This window comes from Actinia tenebrosa, unplaced genomic scaffold, assembly GCF_029948245.1.
Source record: "Actinia tenebrosa isolate PJP-AT-01 unplaced genomic scaffold, QUT_ActTen_1.0 PGA_scaffold16__25_contigs__length_10494907, whole genome shotgun sequence".
Taxonomy (NCBI): domain Eukaryota; kingdom Metazoa; phylum Cnidaria; class Anthozoa; order Actiniaria; family Actiniidae; genus Actinia; species Actinia tenebrosa.
In genome coordinates, this window is record NW_028292576.1 from 9643348 (window position 1) to 9663624 (window position 20277).

The window sequence follows — 20277 nt, forward strand, 5'->3', positions numbered from 1 at the left end:
TATCCTTCGGGAGGGCACTAAAATGATGCAAATCTTACCTTGGACATAACATCCATTCTCAAGGTCCTTATCTCCTTGTGAAGTATCTCAAGCTCTTTCTTTTCCATATCTTCTCGTTCTTTGATAATGTTCTCGTACTCTCGAATGACGTCATCTTTTTTTCTCAGTTCCTTTCTGAGAAACTCGATTTCTTTTCTCTGGATATCCATCTGCTTGTTTCGTTCACGCAAAGCGCTTTCTAGAAGCTTGACGGAGCTCTTGAGCCACTCCATGTTGAGCGCTGTAGTTCGTCCTGTAAGGGAATAATAAATGGTTAAAACAGATAGAAAGTCCGTCAGGATTGCGTATACAGCTGATGTTGATTATTCGAGACTGTAGTTCGTGCTGTAAGGAAAAGAACCCTTGATTAGAACAGACAGAATGTCCATCAAAGTTGCGCGTACAACATGTAGATTATTCGATACTGTAGTTCGTGCTTTGATAAAAATAACCCATGATTAGAACAGACAGAATGTCCATCAGGATTGCGCACGGGTACAATATTTTATAATGTGAAATTATGACAAAAGATGTTGCATGAGATTGTCATTCCTTTTTTTTTTTTTAACAAAAGAAGGTTCCCGATTCTGGACAAATCGTGACGGATTGCGCACGGGAACAATATGTCGTTACTTAAAATTTACGACCAGAGATCAAATGCGAAGACTGTCCTCGTGGTAAAACCATTTATGAAGTAAACTACAATATGGGCGTACCGTGCCGTGACCGTGATGGCGCCGTGTTCGAGCATTTCCATTGGTTAAGCAGTGATATATGCTCATATGCTGTTATTGGTTCAAAAGATGTTGTCAATTCCCTGAGTGTGAAGGTGCCATGCGCTGTGCAGCTCGTCATACAAAATCTACTCTTAAAGATGCAACGCGTAAATAAGGTGTTTCCAGCAACTCTAAAACCATGCGCAAAAAACATTTTAGTTCAATAGAGCGGTTTTCCGATGAGTGGGAAACATACTATACTGACTTACAGCGTGTACACGGTACGACATGCCGTAACATTGCAATGGCTTCCAATAAGAATGGTTATCATACGAGTGGTTACTGATTTACAGCATGTACACGGTATAAAATGCCGAAACAAGGAAATGGCTTCCATTGCCTTACTTCTACGGTACGGTACGGTAAGATACGGTACGCGGAATACGAGTTTTCTGCATCTTTTCCCACTCATTAGAAATCCGCTGTATTTCATGTTACTTACGTTCTCTCTCATGCCTTGACTGTGGGGGTGGGGACAGGGGTGGTCCATGTGCACGGCTGTGATTATGAATCTGCTCTGTCGATGCACTCAACGTACTGTTTATAGTATTGATAGTAGAGGTACTGGAAGATTCATTGAAGAAAGGGCTACCACCACGGCGACTGAGACGGATAGCCGGGTTACTTGGCCCTCCTTGCATTTTGACCAACTAGTAGATCGTAGATCCAGGCAGCTACAGAAAATACAAAAAAAATTAATAGGGATACTTATTATTATATTTTGGGGTCTTCCCAGTTTGAGATTCCCCTTGAAAATATTGAAATAAAAGGCATGGCCGGCTCCATGTTGGTTGACATAACAAAAGAAACCAAGTCGACCAACATGGCGGGTAAAAAAAGGTAATATGGCTCCAGGCATAAATGTGTGTGATTAATACAAATAAATAGTTAGATAAAAATTGGTAGAAATAATTGTACAGAGATGAAGATTCTCATGCAAGATTGCTTACTCAAAATTCAAAAAGCTAGTTAGACACAGGCAAGCTCAATATCCCGGATACATGACGTCATACATGATCAATGAGACCAGTTTTTTTGAAAAAAGTTGGCTTTGCTCGATGGATCCCGATCCTTATCAGAGAAAAACCAGAAATAAGAAACAACTGAATCGTGGAAAATAAAAGATTGACTCGTAAGGTGAGTAAAGGGGAACAAGAATTCAAAAAATATTATAGTTGTTGCTCAGTTATTTGGAGAATTCTAAACATGAATTCCTATGAGTTGGACAGAACTGCTATCTTACACTTCTAAGCTTACGTGTAACTTAAGTTAAATTCTTCACATCTTTGCCAAGCTCTATTCTACAGTCATACTGAAAAAAATACCTTGTAAGTTCGGTTGTTTTCCTGCCATTTTATAATCTAGATAAGTTTACACCTTTTTCCTGGATCCTCGTCAAGCCTTTTCTCTTTGAATATAAGCTTAAAGCGTAGTATTTTTCTCTCTTTTGCCGACTACATTGCAATCCATCTTCACCTTCCATCTTTAAATTTGCCATTTTTTTGACAGCAAAGATCAGTTAAAGTATTTTAAAAGGGATTTTGATTGAAAATCAATAGAAGTTTTTCAAATATTTCAAGTGAAATTTTCATCAAGAAGACGGAACAAACGTGGTCGACGGTGAACTGGCTTTTCTTTTTTTTTTATTGGTCACTGCCATGGCAACCTAATAGATTGACAGCTCAGTTTTTAGGGTCAATTTTTCTATTATAGCTGATGTCAAAAATATCTTATTAAATCTTATAATGATTATTATTACAACGATAATTGTTTTATCATTTATTTGGCTAGTATGATCTAGAAAATAATTGGTCTAACAATCTATCATCGTATTGTCAGTACAATTGGTCTCATTATATTATTTTTAGCACCAGTGGAAGGGAATCACGCTAGCTTGACACCCAGTACCTTGACCCTTCTTAATTTGAGCCTGCTTTGCTCTCCAAAAAACACATAATAAAAATACGTCTTGAGTAAATAAATCTATAAAAGGTTGACAATGCGGTCAATTGTTGTCAAGTATATGTACATTCGTTTGGTTTACACTGGATTTATTCTTATTCCATACGAAATGTCTTTTCAAAATATTTTTTGAACGAATTGTTTGGCTTTATTTGGAGGCGAAATCAGTTTTGCAGTTGTGAAGTTCAACTCTACTTTCCTCAAGATTGCCAAGTAATATTTTCCCCCCAACTTTAATGCGATATGCTAACGTATATCTTACTTTAATTACTATTTCTACGCGGTCTTGAAGAGTTTTAAGTTTAAAAAAGCGTTTACTAGTAACATTAACTCTATGCGAACCTCCACAAGAAGAAAAGTCGTTCCACTTATTATTACTATCCAAGACTCCTTAATCAAGAGCAATTTGTGTTAGAGGGTTGACAAACAAGTATTTAACTCAAGGATTTTCATGACGGGTAGATAATCTGATTAACTAAAATATTTTTTCGTATAAAACTGAAGTAACGAAGATAACAGCTGCCTATCTTAGTAAATGAAAAACAATTTTGAGTAGCGATTGAAAAAATAAATATTAAAAACATATGAATTGAGAAAGTTTTATGTTTGAAGCTAAAGGATACGTAGATAAAACTGCCGAAACGGGAAATATTAAAAGCGAGCATTGTCCAGACATAGTTGAAAATAGTTGGCGAGTGATTGGAGTGAGGTCATTTTACAGAGCTTTGGGTTGTGGAATACACAATAACAAACAGTGAAGATGAAACTAAAGAGACCATCTTCGATATGTCCGTAGACAGTTAATTGGATCCCAAAACGGATGAGTAAATCGATACTTAGAAAAAACACTTAGCAGTTTTATCACAGAACGTGAAAAAATATAAGACACAAAGGTGAAAATGTTCGTATGACTTACCGCTGGGACGAGATTCGGAGCTTATGTACAACTTAGTTCCATCTACCCTGGCAATGGTTTGATGATAATCTACCTCTTTTGGTTCTTCAACGATTCTGTTTTAAATTTACAAATCACCCTGGGTTTGTTTCCAATAAAGATCTTATCGAAAAGCTCGTTAAAGCAAAGAAAAATAGAATGATATCCGAAGTGAGTGATGGACGGCTTTGAGCAGGGATTTGTATTTAACATGAAACTTGAGATGCTAACTTCTTTCTGGGTATAGAGGTCGACGACAATGTGACAAATTTAAATCTTGTGTGTTGCATTACATAAAATAAGACTAACCGGAGAACAAAAATGTCAGTAATTAAGATAATCTCTAAATCAAGAGAAAAAGTTCCAGGATAAATCTTTTTAGTAAATGTTAAACTGTATAGAAAAAATCATTTGTCAAACTGAGTAGATTTGAATGTGTTTTTACAGGTCTTCTAAGACACCTGTGGCCCCAGGGATTAAGATATACAGACGAAAAACATCGTTGCATATGATATATATTGTAGCACGACACTTATAATTTATAACCCAACAGACTCGATTCTCTCTTCGTTTTTATAGTTCCCATAGAAACAGCCAAGCGCCACATGCAAAGACCTATTTAGACAACTACATTGAAGGTTTCTAAAACCAATCCAAATGTATGTAGCCTATCATCAGCACTAACACATCAGTCAATAACGATTATGGATTAATTAAATCTCATATTAGATGTATCCAAAATCAACCTAACATATTGAAAAAAGAGATTGAAAAATGTGGTTAGCTTAGTTCTAAACCAGTTCAAGCTAGGTGCGCGCTCAGCTCAGTTTTTGTGCCGTGCTTTTATCTATCTTGTCATTGCGTCGTTAAATGATGTTGTAGTGTGGGTTTGTCTTAATGTTTGCTGTCGTGTGATGTCGATGTTGTGTTTGGCTTGTTAGTTGCTATGTTGTTATGATATTGTAGTGTGTTTGTCTTTTTTTTTGTTTGATGTTGGATGACTGTTGTAGTGTTCAGTGTTGTTGTGTTGTTATGATGTCGTAGTGTGTTGTCTTATCGTTTGTTGTTGGATGACTGTTGTAGTGTTCAGTGTTGTTGTTTCGTTGAATGATGTTGTAGTGTGTTGTCTTATCGTTTGTTGTTGGATGACTGTTGTAGTGTTCAGTGCTGTTGTGTTGTTATGATGTCGTAGTGTGTTGTCTTATCGTTTGTTGTTGGATGACTGTTGTAGTGTTCAGTGTTGTTGTTTCGTTGAATGATGTTGTAGTGTGTTGTCTTATCGTTTGTTGTTGGATGACTGTTGTAGTGTTCAGTGCTGTTGTGTTGTTATGATGTCGTAGTGTGTTGTCTTATCGTTTGTTGTTGGATGACTGTTGTAGTGTTCAGTGTTGTTGTGTTGTTATGATGTCGTAGTGTGTTGTCTTATCGTTTGTTTTTGGATGACTGTTGTAGTGTTCAGTGTTGTTGTGTTGTTATGATGTCGTAGTGTGTTGTCTTATCGTTTGTTGTTGGATGACTAAGTAGTGTTCAGTGTTGTTATGATGTTGTAGTGTGCGGTATATTTGTCTCATTATTATTGTCTGTTGTTTTGCAGTAGATGATATTTAGTGTGTGTTTGTGTTATTGTTTGTTGCAATGTTGTAAATGATGCTGTTTTGTTATTTTGCGTGGATTGTTCGCCATGTTGCTTCTAACATGGCAAGCAAGTATTACATCTTATGCCTTCCTAAATCTCTATTTGTTTTTGTTATAGCTATTCTGTTATTTTTGTTGTTGTTGTTGCATTTTCTATATTTCTTCTGTTGTCGTCTCTTTTTTATTGCTGTCTTTACTGTTGGCAAGCATATTATATACGTTGACCATGTCATTACACACCACCGAACAGTACTAAATCAACTTGTCTCGTTTCCAAACCACACCACACTAACGCTTCAAACTTCAAGACACAATTTTTCTTACTAATGACACACCGTCTCAAATTTAGGTACTGTTTTTCCAAAAACTGCTTTTCGTACTTTGCCTGTCACTCCTTTACACATTCGATTTGTTTTGCGAAGATTTTTTCCTATTTTATTAGTATCTTATCTGCAAAAACAATTGGGGTATCAAACCTAGAAATCCAAAAAAATATGTACAAAAGCGGTCTTATTATTATATCAGTATTCCTAGCAACAGTTTAACTTCCTTTTCTCGCTTAGATTCTTAAAACTTCGAGCTTTAATAATATATTTCATTCTCGCGTTCAAACCTTTACCATTTAGTCTGAGAACAATGCCCTTTGTGTAAGACTCTAAAGGCTCGTCAAGATAAAATCCAAGCTAATCCTCTTTGTAATATGTTTGAAAAACTTTAATATTATGCTGGTATTCATGTTTAGTTTTTCTTGTTTGTTTACTTTGTTTTGAGTTAATAACGACTGACAGCTACTGTCCTGTAGTAAATTTTTAAAATTACCCCAAAAATTATTCTGTAATTTGTTTGCGCCTTTGGAAGCCAATACGTGACTACACGGATGACATTGAAAGAAATTTGAATGGATTTTGTTTTTTATGTGGTTAAATAAAAAATTTATTATTAAGAGTTTTGAATGCATTTTCAGATTAAAATACGAATTATTTTTTGCCACTAGAATAAATTGGTAATTCAAAGTATATAGAGTATTGCAGTAAATTTTTTCTTATTGAAAATCAATATTAAGATAACTTTAGATGGGTTTACGAAAGTAAGTCAGTCAGAACTTCTGAAGAGGACATCAATTTTAGCTGTAGTTTGATGACAATCTAAAGAATTCATTATCTTATTATTTAGTTCGAACGACATACAATAAGTCAAAATCCTTGTCGTTTGGAATAAAACACACTTCCTAAGCTTTTAGGATACTTGAACTCCATAAACTAGTTTCCGGTTGAAGAATGGTGCCCAATTATGGAAGGTTTCTTCTTCAGTATATGTACTTCGTCTTTACAAAGTACATTCTCTTTAACCTCAACTTTGAATATTAATTTTGATAACGCAGTGTAAGTTTTCTTTGCAAAATTCTTCATTGCAACCACATAATTATTAGAAAACACAAACCTTACCTTCAAGTAAACTCCAAGTCAGTGACTTCGACAAGCAGCCTACGTCGTTTTCCAAAACACTGCTGCAAAAGCCAAAACACAGCCGCTACCTAAAATTTTAATCTAAACATTACTGCATTGAAAAGAATGACATCTTGATTGTTTAATGTTTTGCAAACGGCTGCACTTCAATACAAGATATTGTAGCTCTACGCTGCTTGGCTGATTGTCGTAGCTCAAGACAAATGCAAATTTTGAACAGAACTCCTCCAAAACGCGTCTTCTGATGGCTGACAATCAGTCAGTAATGAATTGCTCTCAGGAATTCCAAAAAGAATGGTAAATTGGCACTGTCAATAAGAGATGGTTGAGTGCTTTTATTCGGTGTTTATACATTAATCTGTCTATCTTTTTGTTATTTAGATAAAATATCCATTATGAAGTAGGTCTGTTTGCCGGCCTTCAATACCGGCGTCTTCTTGTTTCGAGTCGGATTTAAGACCTTGCCTCCAGGGCTTGCCGTGCGAAGATTAGTAGCCACCCTTTTTCCGTTCAAAATTAAAAATTGCTAAACAATGTCGGAAAAAGGAAATTGCACTTCCGAATGTGGTTTGGCAGTCTGTTGAAAGAGTCTAAGCAACCTTTTTTTAAACCAAGGGAACTGATTAATGATTTAGTGCAACATGGCATGACATGGTTCTTTTTGCTTTCCGTTATGAGTGATTTTTACTGGATCTCATTCATTCATTCATCCATCCATCCAGTCGTTCAATCATCCCATTCATCCCATTAATTCATTCATCCATTCCATTCATTCATCCATCCTTTTATTCATCCATTAATTCATCCATTCATCCATCCATTCATCATTCATTCATCACATTCATTCATCCATTCAGTCGTTCATTCATCACCTTCATCCATCCTTTTATTCATTCATTCATTCATTCATTCATCACATTCATTCATCCATTCATTCATCCATTCATTCATCCATCCATTCATTCGTTCATTCATCCACATATTTATTTATTTAATTATTCACTTACTCTCTTGTTCAACTCTTAGTTGAATCATTCCTTCGTTCATTCAATATTCCTTTATTCATTCATATATATCAATTAGTAATTCATCCAGCTTATTATAGATATTATAATTTATAATAAAGCAACTAAATATAACCAAAAAAAGAAAAAATTTACATAGCAAAACTATGGCTAAATTTACTGAATCATACCAAAAAAAGCATCCACTTTTACCATCCACTCCCCTTATTCTTCCACGCTCTTTCTTTCTTATTCCTCCCTTGCACTTAAACGCAAAGGCACTTATCCTAACATCCATTTTTTCATTTAGCAATGAGTCGCCTCCTTCTTTCCCTTTCTAGCCTACCTTGCTTGGCGATCTGCGGTTGTTCTAAGTCAAGCAGGAGCAGACTATCCCCTCTCCAAAAAACAAAACAAAAAAAGTGAATATTTAGGAAAGACTCAAGTGCACCAATATATCCAAATGTGTCCTACTGCTTGCGCATCCTAATCCAAAGCTAACCCTTATTTTCTCTTTTACTAATTTATGTGTATAAGACAAAAACAGCGAGCGCGCACGAAATACAAATATGATCATTAACAGTCTCTTTTTGCTACTCAGCTCGTCTTCACCGCGCGCGCATTGATAAATATGGGTTCAGCTCTGGAGTATTCCCCTCCCTGAAAGAGTACTATCGGTTCTGCCTGTACTTCACTCTCAACCTGTTCTAGAAATGTCAAATAGGTCCACTATCTTCATTTCTCATGTCCAAAGTGACGACAAAGTAAAGACAATTTGTCCAATGTTGTTGCTTAGAAACGGATCAAAGCTTGAAAAAAAAAAAAAAAGGATTTCCAGGAAGAGAAGGGTGGGATGAAATGGTGGATGAAAAGAAATCAGAGACCGATCAGTGAACAGATATGGAATAGACCCCTTCACAGTTCCCTGCGCCATCTTGAAAGGTAGCCGTGCCTTTGCATCGAAGCGAGACGAACGGTGAGCTTGCAATGATAGAGACATGTGAATAATTGTTCAAGGTGCTAAAAAAGGTCTCTATCATTGCAAGCTCACGGTTCGTCTCGCTTCGATGCAAAGGCATGGTGACCTTTTAAGATGGCGCAGGGAACTATGAAGGGGACTATTCACATGAATTTTCCAATTCAACACCTTTTAGAATGAGGTTTTCTGTTCTTTAAAAATATCAGTCTGAAATGCATTATTCTTTGTTTGCAAGTTACGCCATCGCCGCCATGTTGGTGGTATTAAGGACTTTAAGAACTGCAAAATCTGCAACGGCGACTTCATCCGGAAGCGTAAATTATTTCGCTTTGGGATTTCGAGTCTAAAATCTGTCTTCCCTGTGGATGAGTTGACTTTACTAACATAATGTTTTGAATGAAATCTCCAATGAACAGAACCCCAAAGAGAAATTATTTACACTTCCGGTTGACGTCGCCGTCGTAGATTTTGCAAATCTTAAAGTCCCTAATGCCAATTGCCTCCTTTTATACCACCAAAACGGCCGCCATGCCTTTATCATTTGACTCTCTTGGATATGCTTGCAAACTATCAATGCATCATTCAGAATATATATCTTTAGCTTGGACGTAATGTTTTCCCATTTTAAACCACCTGTCATTTCCTTGAGTATTATTTTTTGTTTAACGGTTGCGCATGAGAAGACACATGAACATTGATACCTTTGAAACGAAGAATCTTAATCTCATAAGAAGGACACGTGGTCTGAAATGGGAAAACATTACGTCCAAGGTGAAGAGGTCAATTTAGTTTGATAAATCAATTTCTGACGACGAGTGCGCTTTTCCTCTCAATCAATTCAATTTTCCTGCCCTGTTTTCATTCTTGAGCATTGTTCCATACCCAGATGTATCTAGAACACATATGGAATGATCTTGTAAGGAACCTTTTGGCAATACCTCTTCCAAAATGGGCCGTACTTTTGATTACACTTGACGTCATCACGGAAGGCGCGGTGAACCAATAGGATCGTCATATAAACAAAATAGAATTGCGGCAACATGTGACTGACACCACAAGCAAGACAATAGGACAGGGAATTCATCAGATCACCAACATAGTTAAAATGCCTCGATATCCCCCACCAACCAGAAGCGAGTAAACAAGACTTCTTAACCTCGCCATCGGATGTACTGTACTCCGCCGGAATGTACACTGCGGGCTTACCCCAGATAACGCACTGCCCAGTCTTCTTGATTTGCGCGCGGAAATAGTCCTTCTGTGAATTCGCCGACCTAAATATGAAGTAGCCAGCCATACCTAGTATGAAGACTCCAGCTGCCGCCCAAAGTGGTAGATTGACGGGATTATAGACAAGGTAGACGGCTTGGAGCGTGTACATAAATGGAAGCCACACCATGTCACCCCAGGCGAGGTAGAACCCAAAATGGTCATGCGCAATGTCGATGGTTCTCAGGTACCAGACTTCGTTCAGGAAGTAATCAATGACGTAAAATGCTTGGAGGATGTTCAGAATCAACATGGAGTTAGTGACGTAGCCCAGGTTTTCGTACTGCTTGGCGGCGAACGACAAGTTGATAAGCGTCCAGGCTACTATTCCTGGACGTCCGTTAAAGAAGAGCTTAAAGTCAAAGTCTCCTATCCTAGGGTTTAGTTCCACTCCCATAAATAGATCATAGAAAAACGATCCACTGAAGCAGCGGTCTTCCTTGTGACTGGGAGCAACAAACGCCTTGATGTAAGATAACATTGTCAGCGCGAAGCCAAAGATGTTGGCTAACACCAGTAGAGCTCCCCAGTGATCGTAGACGATGGACATCTTGAAGTAACCAAGTTTAACACCAGCGAGAAACAAGGCATGAGTGACTAACCAAGCATTCATTCCGTTACAGTTGTAAGGCAGCGCATTACCAGCTGGCGTTGGGTTACCTTTAGCTTTTCTACCGGGAAGGACTAGGTACAAAATGACCTGAAGAACCATCCAACAGGTGAAGACAACTATTGCTTCTGTCGTCACTTCCGGGATGTTCTTCCTGACAAACTCGAGCACCGTACCTTCCTGGAAGCGAGCCATTAACTCGTGACCGAGCGAGCCCAGAGAGCACTGGTACGAGTTACAAGCGAGCCAAAAATACCAGACGAAGAGGGGAGGCCATAGTAACATGAAGGTGCCAAGGATGTTTATACTCAACCCAGGGACACCAGAGATGTTCACATTCTCATTGTTCAGCCGTTCTTTGGAAGAAGCAGCTGATTGGCTCGTCCCGTTCATGGTTGTTCCGTTGCTATGTGACTCTTTGGGCTGTTCAGCGGTATGCTTCCCCGTGCGATGTTTGGTTTCCATGGTAACTGCAAGGGAGTCTAAAATCAAATAGAAGAAAAAATGGAAATGTTGCATTTGGTCACTCATGCCTTGCGCAAAGAAACAACATAACGCTAGCTGTCAAACGTTTGACGGAAGCCAACAACCAAAACGTCTGGGGTTATTATCACGAAAAAATTGGTTTAAAGTTGATGTAGGGGTTATCTAGAACGTAGCCTGCGTTTGGCGGTCTGCGGTGTTGTGAAGGATAAAAGAAAGAGAAAGAAATCAAAGATTTTTTTACGAAATCTTACGGAAAGATCGTTGAAGGTGAAAAAACTGGTAAATCTCGTGCAAACAAAATATAATTCAAACTGAAAAATACGAGAAAAACTAGCGATTCTAGGCTATAAAGCTTATGCATGTTACGTCACAACCACCATCTTGGTTGACGATAACAAAGCATTCCTCATTAGCTTCTCTTGTTAGATCAGCCAACATGGCGGTTGTTTCATTGTCATTCATATGTCAAGGGATTTTGAGCCACTTGGTTGCCCACAACTGTATAAGATTTATATAGAATATCACCTACCTCACCCCCAATCGAGTGTGATAATAGTCCCTTCCCAGGGTACCGCAAAAAAAAAAAAAGAAAAAAAGAAAAAAAGCTTGTCATCACATCATTTTAATGATGTAAAAACTGCAACGCATGATCTTGACCTATTGTCTCTGGATCGTTCTGGCTGAAAATTATTCGTACCACCTTTTTTTTTTTTGCTTCGAGAAAAATCTGTCTTCGTAAATTCATCTCCAAATAAACTTAAAACAATTTATTTTAGTTTTTCTTTATCTATTGGTCTCTCAAAGCTGTTGTATGGTATTGAAAAGCCTGCTTTAATAGAACAATAGAGCACTTAGTAGAAGATCAATTGACCAAAAACCACGACCAAAAATAAATATTTTTAAGGCGTATGAAGCGACCCTAAGGAACCCTCGAGCGGTAGCTTCAATCTGCTTATGAACTTTTCAAATTTCACAATCTGAGATTCAGTTTTTCTTTTCTCGTAAAATAGTCCTAATATCAACGAATTTTAAATGACAAAGACACAGTTTCGCAATCATCATTAAATTTGACCCTCTAGATGTATGTAAGCTAACGCATGGCTAATAAAGTCTGAACAATTTCTATGACTCACTTACGCGAATACTTATGCCATTACTGATAACCGTTGGGGTTTTATATTTTGATAAAAAAAAAAAAAAAAAAAAAAAAAAAAAAAGATAAAATAAATTCAGGACTGACCTACCTCTTGTTGCTTTGAAGGGTAGTCGAGAAGGAACAGCAGCTCTTAAAGGTGTCAATTAATTCAATCCCCGAGGGATCCCTGAAAGTTATATAAGAAGAGACTTCAAGGGCATTCAAGGTCATTTCGAGAACACGTGACAATAAGCTGAGATGAACTGATATTTTAAAAAATAAATTATTTTATAAATCAATATTCTTATACTTGAATTTTCCCTCGAGTTTTCATGGAATTTCGAGAAATAAAACTAAGAGGACATTTTTATTTTTTTTGGCAAGGTAAACTGGTTGGCTAAATCGAGAAACAGAGGAATTCTTCGCTTGCGCAAATTAAAATTTTTGCATTTATGAGAGATTTGGCGGGACTTGCTAAAACGGATATTTCATTAACGTTGGTGGACATTTTGAACCCACCAGCTAAGGCTAAAGCTAAACAAAATCATAAAGTTCGTTTCAGCTTAGTTATTAAAAAATCTTTCTCAAAAATTTTTAATAAAAAATATATCACAGTATTTACTCGGAATCTAGACTGACAGACACCAGCACCACTTGGGCTACCTGTGCCCAGACCTGTACCAGTGGCTTGTGATGCTCTCATACTCATTAATCATTCATGAGGAAACCAGCCAATCAATGGGCTATTTTTGGGTCACATGATGTTACTAGAAACCTGGTAAAGTCAAGTGAAAGGACTAAATGAGCGCAGCGCAACCGTGACGTCATAAAAACAAAGACAAAGGCGAAATTCGGACAAACAAACTTACAAGTTTACTTTCAGCAGATAATTTTCACAGCCGATCGCAGTTGATTTTAGTTTACATGGGTTATTATTGTAACTTTAAGTAAAAATAATAAAATCGGTTCGTATAATCCTCGTAGCGGTTGAACAGAATGCAATGTTTGTCCGAATCTTTAAGCTATTTTTAGAATCAGTGCGCTGCGCTATTCAGTCTGTAGTGACTGGAACAAAATTAATTCAGTCCAGTTACTCTAAATCGAATAATAATGAGCATGAGAAGTCATTTCAAAACCTCCAATATCGGACTGGACGGGATTTCAAGTCCACGCAATTAGTTCCAGTCCTCGGCTAAGCCTCGGACGACTGGGACTAATTGCTTGGATTTGAAATCCTGTTCAGTCCTTATTGTCGGCTTTGAAATGTTACTTTAAGTCTGTCAGCGTTTTGCCTTAGAAGGGGATAATATTTATAGACACGGATGGATCCTTAGAAGGGGATAATATCAATGAGACACGGAACTTTAGAAGATACAATGTTTTTTAGTTTAACTTGAGGTTATATTCTGTTTCATAGCAATATTTTCAAAGCCATTTTCATCGCTCACTGGGCACCAGAAAAACCTGACAGCTTTGTCACATAAAATTTTGTAATAATCTATTTTCCTTGGCAAAGGAAAAGCAAAAAACCGTAAAATACAAACAACACATACCTTAAAATGATAGCAGAATGAAAATTTGAGCTTTAACTACAGCTACGACATCAATTTTGAACGGCAGTGTGACTGAAAATACGTTTTCTTCGGGACCATCAATCTTCTCGAATGATCACCCGATTCTTGAATATATTACCAGAAAAGAGTTGTCGTCAAGAAAAGGTTCTTTATAATAGGTTGAAAAAACCACCTGGCCAGATCATCATATCGCAAAGACAAAGCCAAAACACATTAAAAGATAAATTTGCCTTGTCTGATAGACAATATAGAAAGCCTTTCTTCGAGTCTTGGATTGTTCTAGAAATATTTTGGGATATTTTAAATTTATTAATACAATTAATATTTGAAGGCCATTTTCAGAAGTCCTGTTCGTTTCCAAGGAGATTTTAGATATTCAAATTCATTTTAGACTCTAATACTTCATGTTATCAAGATATATAGATTCAGAATATTTAATTTCCGTTTTGGGAGTTATCTAGAAATTCAATTACAGTGCTGTACCTTTTTAGAAGATTTAAATTTTTTTGTTGACAGAGCTTTCCTTCCTTTCAACCCCTTGTTCATAATTTGTCTCAAAAACATACTTAGTTTTTGTATTTTTTCATGCTTATTATCTTCACTGAAGTAACGTACGTTCTCTTTAAGATAGGCCTTTGCAATAACAGGTCACGTGACCCAACCCCCTTAAAATGGTTGTCAAAATGAACACCAGAAAAAAGGGCAACTCGATATTAGTGAGAGCGCGAGTTTTAGCTCATTAAGTTGACTATAGGAGAAATGGTATTAAATATGATCGAATTTTTTATATTCAATGCCATTTCTCCTGTTTTGCTTGTTAAGTAATGCTCTAATAAGAACGATAGCGCTTTCTATTGTTTTGCGGCTTATCGCTTGCCCCACATCAGAATTTTGAGATTTTCTACTGGGGATGTATCAACCTATGGAGAGATGTTTGTGAAAAAATATGAACTAAAAGTCGCTTCTTAAGACGTTTACTTTTGAGCTTGAGGTTTTCAACCAATCACAACACCCAAAAACAATAGAAAGAAAAAGCCTCAAATTTGTCATTTTCCCCACATAGAATTTCTGTCGTATTGAAGCACAGAAGATTTATCACTAAAAGGGAGTTTGTCAGTAGTTAAATATCACAAAAAATATACTTCTCTTCCATTTTTCGTGTTCTCGACCTATAAGAAGATTGATTTAAACAATACTACAATTATCACATTTCTACATTCCATGCCGTTGATTGCTATCGTTCTTATCTGCATCGTTACTTAAGAGCTAGCTTGCTTCGCAGACTCGATATTTTTTACTCTCGGATACTCTCTAGTCCAAGATACAGAAAAAATACCATGTTTCTGCGATAATATTAGTGATTTTTCATTTTCAATTTCATGCAACTCTATTGCATACGAAGAAATCTCCAAGCCCATAGACAAAAACCGCGATACAAACGTTGAATTCAGTTTATTATTACCTTAATATTAATACTTTTTTTAATAGAAAAATACACTTATTTTAATATATCAACGCGAGCTAGAACCCAAGCAACACGGAAACGAGTGACCCTGGGCACTAGCCTGGATCACATAATCTTTTCAGAATAAAATAAATAGGTTGTTAGTAAAATTAGTATGGATATTCATTGGGGAATGTCAAGCATATATCATATTGTGGTCAAAATTGATTTCCTTCAGGTTTCTTAGTGCGCATGCTCTGCACTGCTGTCCAGATAAATCACAGGATATGGGTGAAGTACGAACGCGGTTTGGTCACAATGTTTGCACATGAGATATTGGGTAGAAAAACTCGCCGACTACATACAAATCGAGGGGCGGGTTACAAAAATTTCGCAAATTACAAAATTTAACAAAACAGAAAAGAGTTGGTTTTCCCTATGAGAGAGTGAGTACATTCAACACTCATGGGTATTACCAGTAGTCGATGGAAATTCCCTTACTTCTTTACGGACTCGCTATATCAGCACGTTATGCTTCTATTTTAGCTAAGCTTTCTATTCATAATGGCCAGCAGTATTCTTGTTTGCGGTCTCACTTGTTTAACATGCGCATTAAGGTTCATTATCTATCAATACCCCTCCCTGTTAGTCATATTTATGCATAATCATAACTTACTACAGACCATAGGATGGCCACATTAGACTCAAATGAAAAGAAAATTAAAAAAAAAACACTCGGAAAATTTGACAAGAATTAGCCAATGACTATGAAGAGCGTGACCACGTGCTCAAGGCTTTTCACCGGAAACCAGACGTCGGTTGATGTCATCAATTACAGGAGGAAGGTCGTTGATGGTGTCAATTACATAATGTGCGCCAGCATTTGAAAGGATTTCGTAGGAACGATTCAATCTTCGTTCGTAGTCTTCTTCGGAGAGGGCGGCTATTTCTTTTTCGTTGAGGGCAACATAGTTTCCCTAGATTTAAAAAGTAATAAAATAATAAGTTGAAATATACCTTGAAACAACAACCCCTCCCCCTCCCCCAGCTCTTATCTCTGCGTCTCTACACAGAGTAGTATACCAAAGAATCTTCAATATGCATTGCACCTAGCAGAAACATGTGCTAAGGTGCAAGGTAAATTTTGGTCCCATCATTTATCTAGCAGAAGTTTCATCCATTTTCATAAACGCGCGCAGTTTTTGGCTTCCGTCAATACAAAATATACAAGCTCAGACTGGTAGAAATTTGATTGACAGAAGTCGAAAACCCAGACGCTTCGAATCATAGCTAGTGTTCTGGTTCCCGTAATAGGCCATTTCACGGATCCCGTTACTCAACCTCAGCCTCGTCAGCGTGTAATTATTCTTTAGAATTTGACTACAGTCCGCAGTAATGAAAGGAATTTACACATCAACGAACAATTGAAACACTTAAAAATCTCACAGGTTGTAGGCAATTTCTAAAGAATATATGTATATGTATATATATATATATTTCCTTACTGTTTTTGCTAGACCAACACTCCAACACCCTGCGGACGTCCCTTCCCTGACCCCATCAGCAGTGTCATCAACCTTGACGATGGCCTCTACCGGGTTGACGTCAAGACGAATAGCATTCAGCCATACCATATATGGGTATGGTCGGGCCTGAGGAACCTCGTCTGCTGCTACGTAACAGTCTGGAACGTAACCTTGGTCAGCGGCTGCCTTTTTTAGTTTATCGACCATGGCGGTGGTAAACCCTGTGGTTGAACCAATCTGAGGGGAAAATGGAAGTATTTAGCATAATTTGTTTATCATCTAAAGTCCGGTTTAGACGGTACAATTTTCGCCTACAACTATCGTATACAACACGCTCGCGTCTGTCGTAGGCGAGTTGTAGGCTTGATTTACACGCTACGACTCGAGTTGTAGGATGGCACGAGCGTGTTGTATACAATAGTTGTAGGCGAAAATCGTACAGTCTTAACCGGCCTTAACATGGCTGCCGTCACGTGAAGGTACAAAAAACTAGGTGAGAGGCGACGCATTACAAGCGCACACAACTCATGCGCTTAATATGATATCCGTGAAAGCACTTCACAAGAGGCAGACCAATACATTTCTATCAGTTACCTTTAAACCAAATTCTTCTCTCAAAGTCGTCACAGTATCCGCGGCACCAGATATCATCTCTGAATATTGTTCAAGACAATCGATTTGTTTTGGAACAAAGTTCTGGAACATGCGTTCTACGTCTTCTTCATTGGGATAGCGGCCGAACTTCTCGTGCCAACGTTGTCGCACTGGTTCCTGGTTGGTGATTTTTCTTATGTGAACTTTCTTGTGTGCTCCCATTGGTTCGCGCGCTTCTTCCATTGTTATGGGCACGCCTTCTTGCGCGAAGACTTCTACGAACACCACAGCAGGTGCGTAGACGCCACAGTCCATTACAGTACCGGCCCAGTCAAGGATACAGGCCTTTAGCTTTCCTTGATATTTGCGCACCATTCGATACTCGGTGCGCGGATTCTTTAAGGGATTTCCTGCGTAACAAAACATTTAAGAAAATCTGTTAATGCCTTCTCGTGATGTCATTTCCTGTCTAATGTGGCATGTTGATCAGGTGAATTGTAAGTTTTCAATTGCTGGGTTTCAATCAGCTAAATAAAGTCTTTGAATCTCATTGTCTGCTCCAAATGGTGGTCAAACACGGCACAAATGAAAACGAAAAAAAACAAACAAACAACAAAATACCAAGGATTCGCATCATTACTTCCGCAAACCCTTCACTCTCAATACACCCCAGTGGGCACGGGATCATGTGAAAAAAGAAAATGACAAATACCGGAGAGTCAAATACGTACCAGATTTTATTCTGATACGTTTTATCACATGAAATCGTTAATTAAACAATATAAGCCTAATCCATCCTCAAGTTAATTGTAATAACATACCAATGCTAATCACACTTGATACCCGAAAGCCGCAATACCTCGTCCCCCACGTCATGTTCCGACCCATGCCTATTGGTATTTCCGCCGGTAATCTCCGTAGTCTCCGTTAGTGTCGTCACGCAGCTTTGCGTGACTCACATGACTCACAACGTGACACTAACAACGCCTGCGATCTCGTGATATCTTTTAATGAAAACTATCGCACATTTTGACAAACAAAAAGTTTAATTAACTTGTGTGTTTAAAGAAGGATAAAACTGCTTGATGGAATGCTTTTAGAGAGGTTGAAAGCATGCTCAATAATGTGTGAGATGATTGGGGAGGGGGGTGGGGGAGGAATGAGTGATTGATGTATCATACAAAATGGTGGCAAGGCATTTCAACAAATAATTATATACACGTGCTTTAAATCTGCTCTATTTTTTACAAACTAAACTTAAAAACTGAAAGTGTCTTTAGAAAAGTTATTATAATTCATAAATTTCCATCGTATTATGTAAATAGAATGTAAGGGAGTAAAAGAAGGTCATGATAAATTAATTTAACTCGGATTCTGGTTGAACAGGAATGAGGAAAAACGGGATCCTTTCAGTCTGAACACGTGTATAAAAATAAAATACTCGATATTATATTTTAAGCCGTAAACTTCCCAAATGTTTGATCTATTTTTTTAAGAAATCTTCAAATCGTTTTAGCAAAAAACTTGATCAAAACCGGTTTTTTCGTATGCCACCACGATTACTGGTTTTTTGTTTTGCGCCTTCAGAGATCACGCCAAGGAAATAAAGGAGGTAAAAATCGGCGCATGGAAGTATAGATTTTCGATGTAAAAATAAAATATACGTGTAGAAAAGCGGTTTGAACTGAACTACTTTAGACTAGGGTTTTTTTGAAACTCCTATAGAGATAAAACTTTGAAGCGAATTTTCAAGTTTGAGTTTCTTTTAAAAACATTCTTTGAGACTCGTTACGACAAGAGCGATGTGTCAATCCCATGTCAAGTCGAAAGAAGTCGAAAGAAAATAAGGTAAATCGAAAAAGGGCGATGTAAGAAGTACGTGATCTTCGATAAGATGAAGGAGAAGGCGGATTTTTACCTGTGACTAACTTCAGTTCTCCTGGATGAGATTTAGAAGATCCAGAAGGAATTTGCGTCTCCATTCCTCTCCGTAACACACTGCTCGCTGCGACGACAGGACGGATTGACTTCGCTAACGAACCGACTCTCAATGTCTTAGACAACATGATGGTAGAATCTTCTTTCTCCTCGGTATGAGAAGCGACTATTCACCAACTATCCTTGATCTCAGTGTTAAAGAAGGATCTTATATACGCCACCGCTGTCATGTGATCACCGGAAGTGAAAAAAAAAACGTGTTTACAAATATACATATTCACGTGAAAGTCACGGGTTGAAGACCATTAATACAAAAATGCCATGCAAGGATAAGCTATTGATGACAAATCCCAGGCAACCAACTGAAATTTTAAGTATTAAGATGTCAAATTATCCCTGAAGTGATTTAGAAAATGAATTGTTTTGAACTAAAGACTTTAAACCATGAATATTTAATTAGGTTTGTAACGCAATCCATCGTGTTTTGAAAACAAAAGTCTATTTATTTCAAGTATTAAAAACGTATCTGCATTGCCTCTACCTTGTAGATTTATATCTGATGCTTATTTGAGCAGTAAACCTGTTTTATTAGATTGTTGGAGGGTTTCCAGCGATTGAGAGGAAGACTTCATTCGAAACGGAAATTCTGACATGGCCATTCTCACGTGCACCGATAGCCATAGGGAGGACGCCGACTCCTTTTAGTGCCGCTTCCGTTTTCCCCGGGACCACCCGAGAAATAAAATATATGGAACCAGATTGTTTTTATCTTATTATGTTTATCACAATCAAGAAATTTTAACTGTTTTTTATTATTTATTTATTACGTTTTGTTTTGTAAACAAAAGCTTATTATTTATTTTTTTTGCCACACCTTTTTTTATTACTAGCAGTTTGATGTGCCCC

General features: G+C 37.5%; 3 protein-coding genes across 4 annotated transcripts in view; all 3 read right to left on the reverse strand.

The window, feature by feature from the left end:
* LOC116289897 (cGMP-dependent protein kinase 1) overlaps positions 1–7051 on the reverse strand; it is a 35191-nt gene extending 28140 nt beyond the window's left edge. Inside the window, exons 1-3 of one of the 2 annotated variants that reach the window (XM_031696838.2) lie at positions 6792–7051; positions 1258–1489; positions 39–292 (exon numbers count right to left, since the gene is read on the reverse strand). In XM_031696838.2, coding sequence (XP_031552698.1) covers positions 39–292; positions 1258–1456 — 453 coding nt within the window. In that variant the 5' untranslated portion in view covers positions 1457–1489; positions 6792–7051. Of the gene's footprint in view, positions 1–38; positions 293–1257; positions 1490–3693; positions 3913–6791 lie in introns of those variants that run through there. The other variant, XM_031696837.2, reaches the window with a different exon arrangement.
* Positions 7052–8631: 1580 nt separating this feature from the next.
* LOC116289898 (7-dehydrocholesterol reductase) lies at positions 8632–14101 on the reverse strand. The gene is made up of 3 exons (XM_031696840.2): positions 13849–14101; positions 12405–12482; positions 8632–11156 (listed from the first exon to the last, which is right to left on the reverse strand). The coding sequence occupies exon 3, from the start codon at positions 11137–11139 to the stop codon at positions 9688–9690; it is 1452 nt and encodes a 483-aa protein (XP_031552700.1). The 5' UTR covers positions 11140–11156; positions 12405–12482; positions 13849–14101; the 3' UTR covers positions 8632–9687.
* A 1205-nt stretch (positions 14102–15306) lies between these two features.
* Positions 15307–19611, reverse strand: LOC116289900 (uncharacterized). Its single transcript, XM_031696841.2, has 4 exons — positions 19352–19611; positions 17434–17843; positions 16819–17076; positions 15307–16290 (listed from the first exon to the last, which is right to left on the reverse strand). The coding sequence occupies exons 1-4, from the start codon at positions 19497–19499 to the stop codon at positions 16102–16104; spliced, it is 1005 nt and encodes a 334-aa protein (XP_031552701.1). The 5' UTR covers positions 19500–19611; the 3' UTR covers positions 15307–16101.
* Positions 19612–20277: the final 666 nt, after the last annotated feature.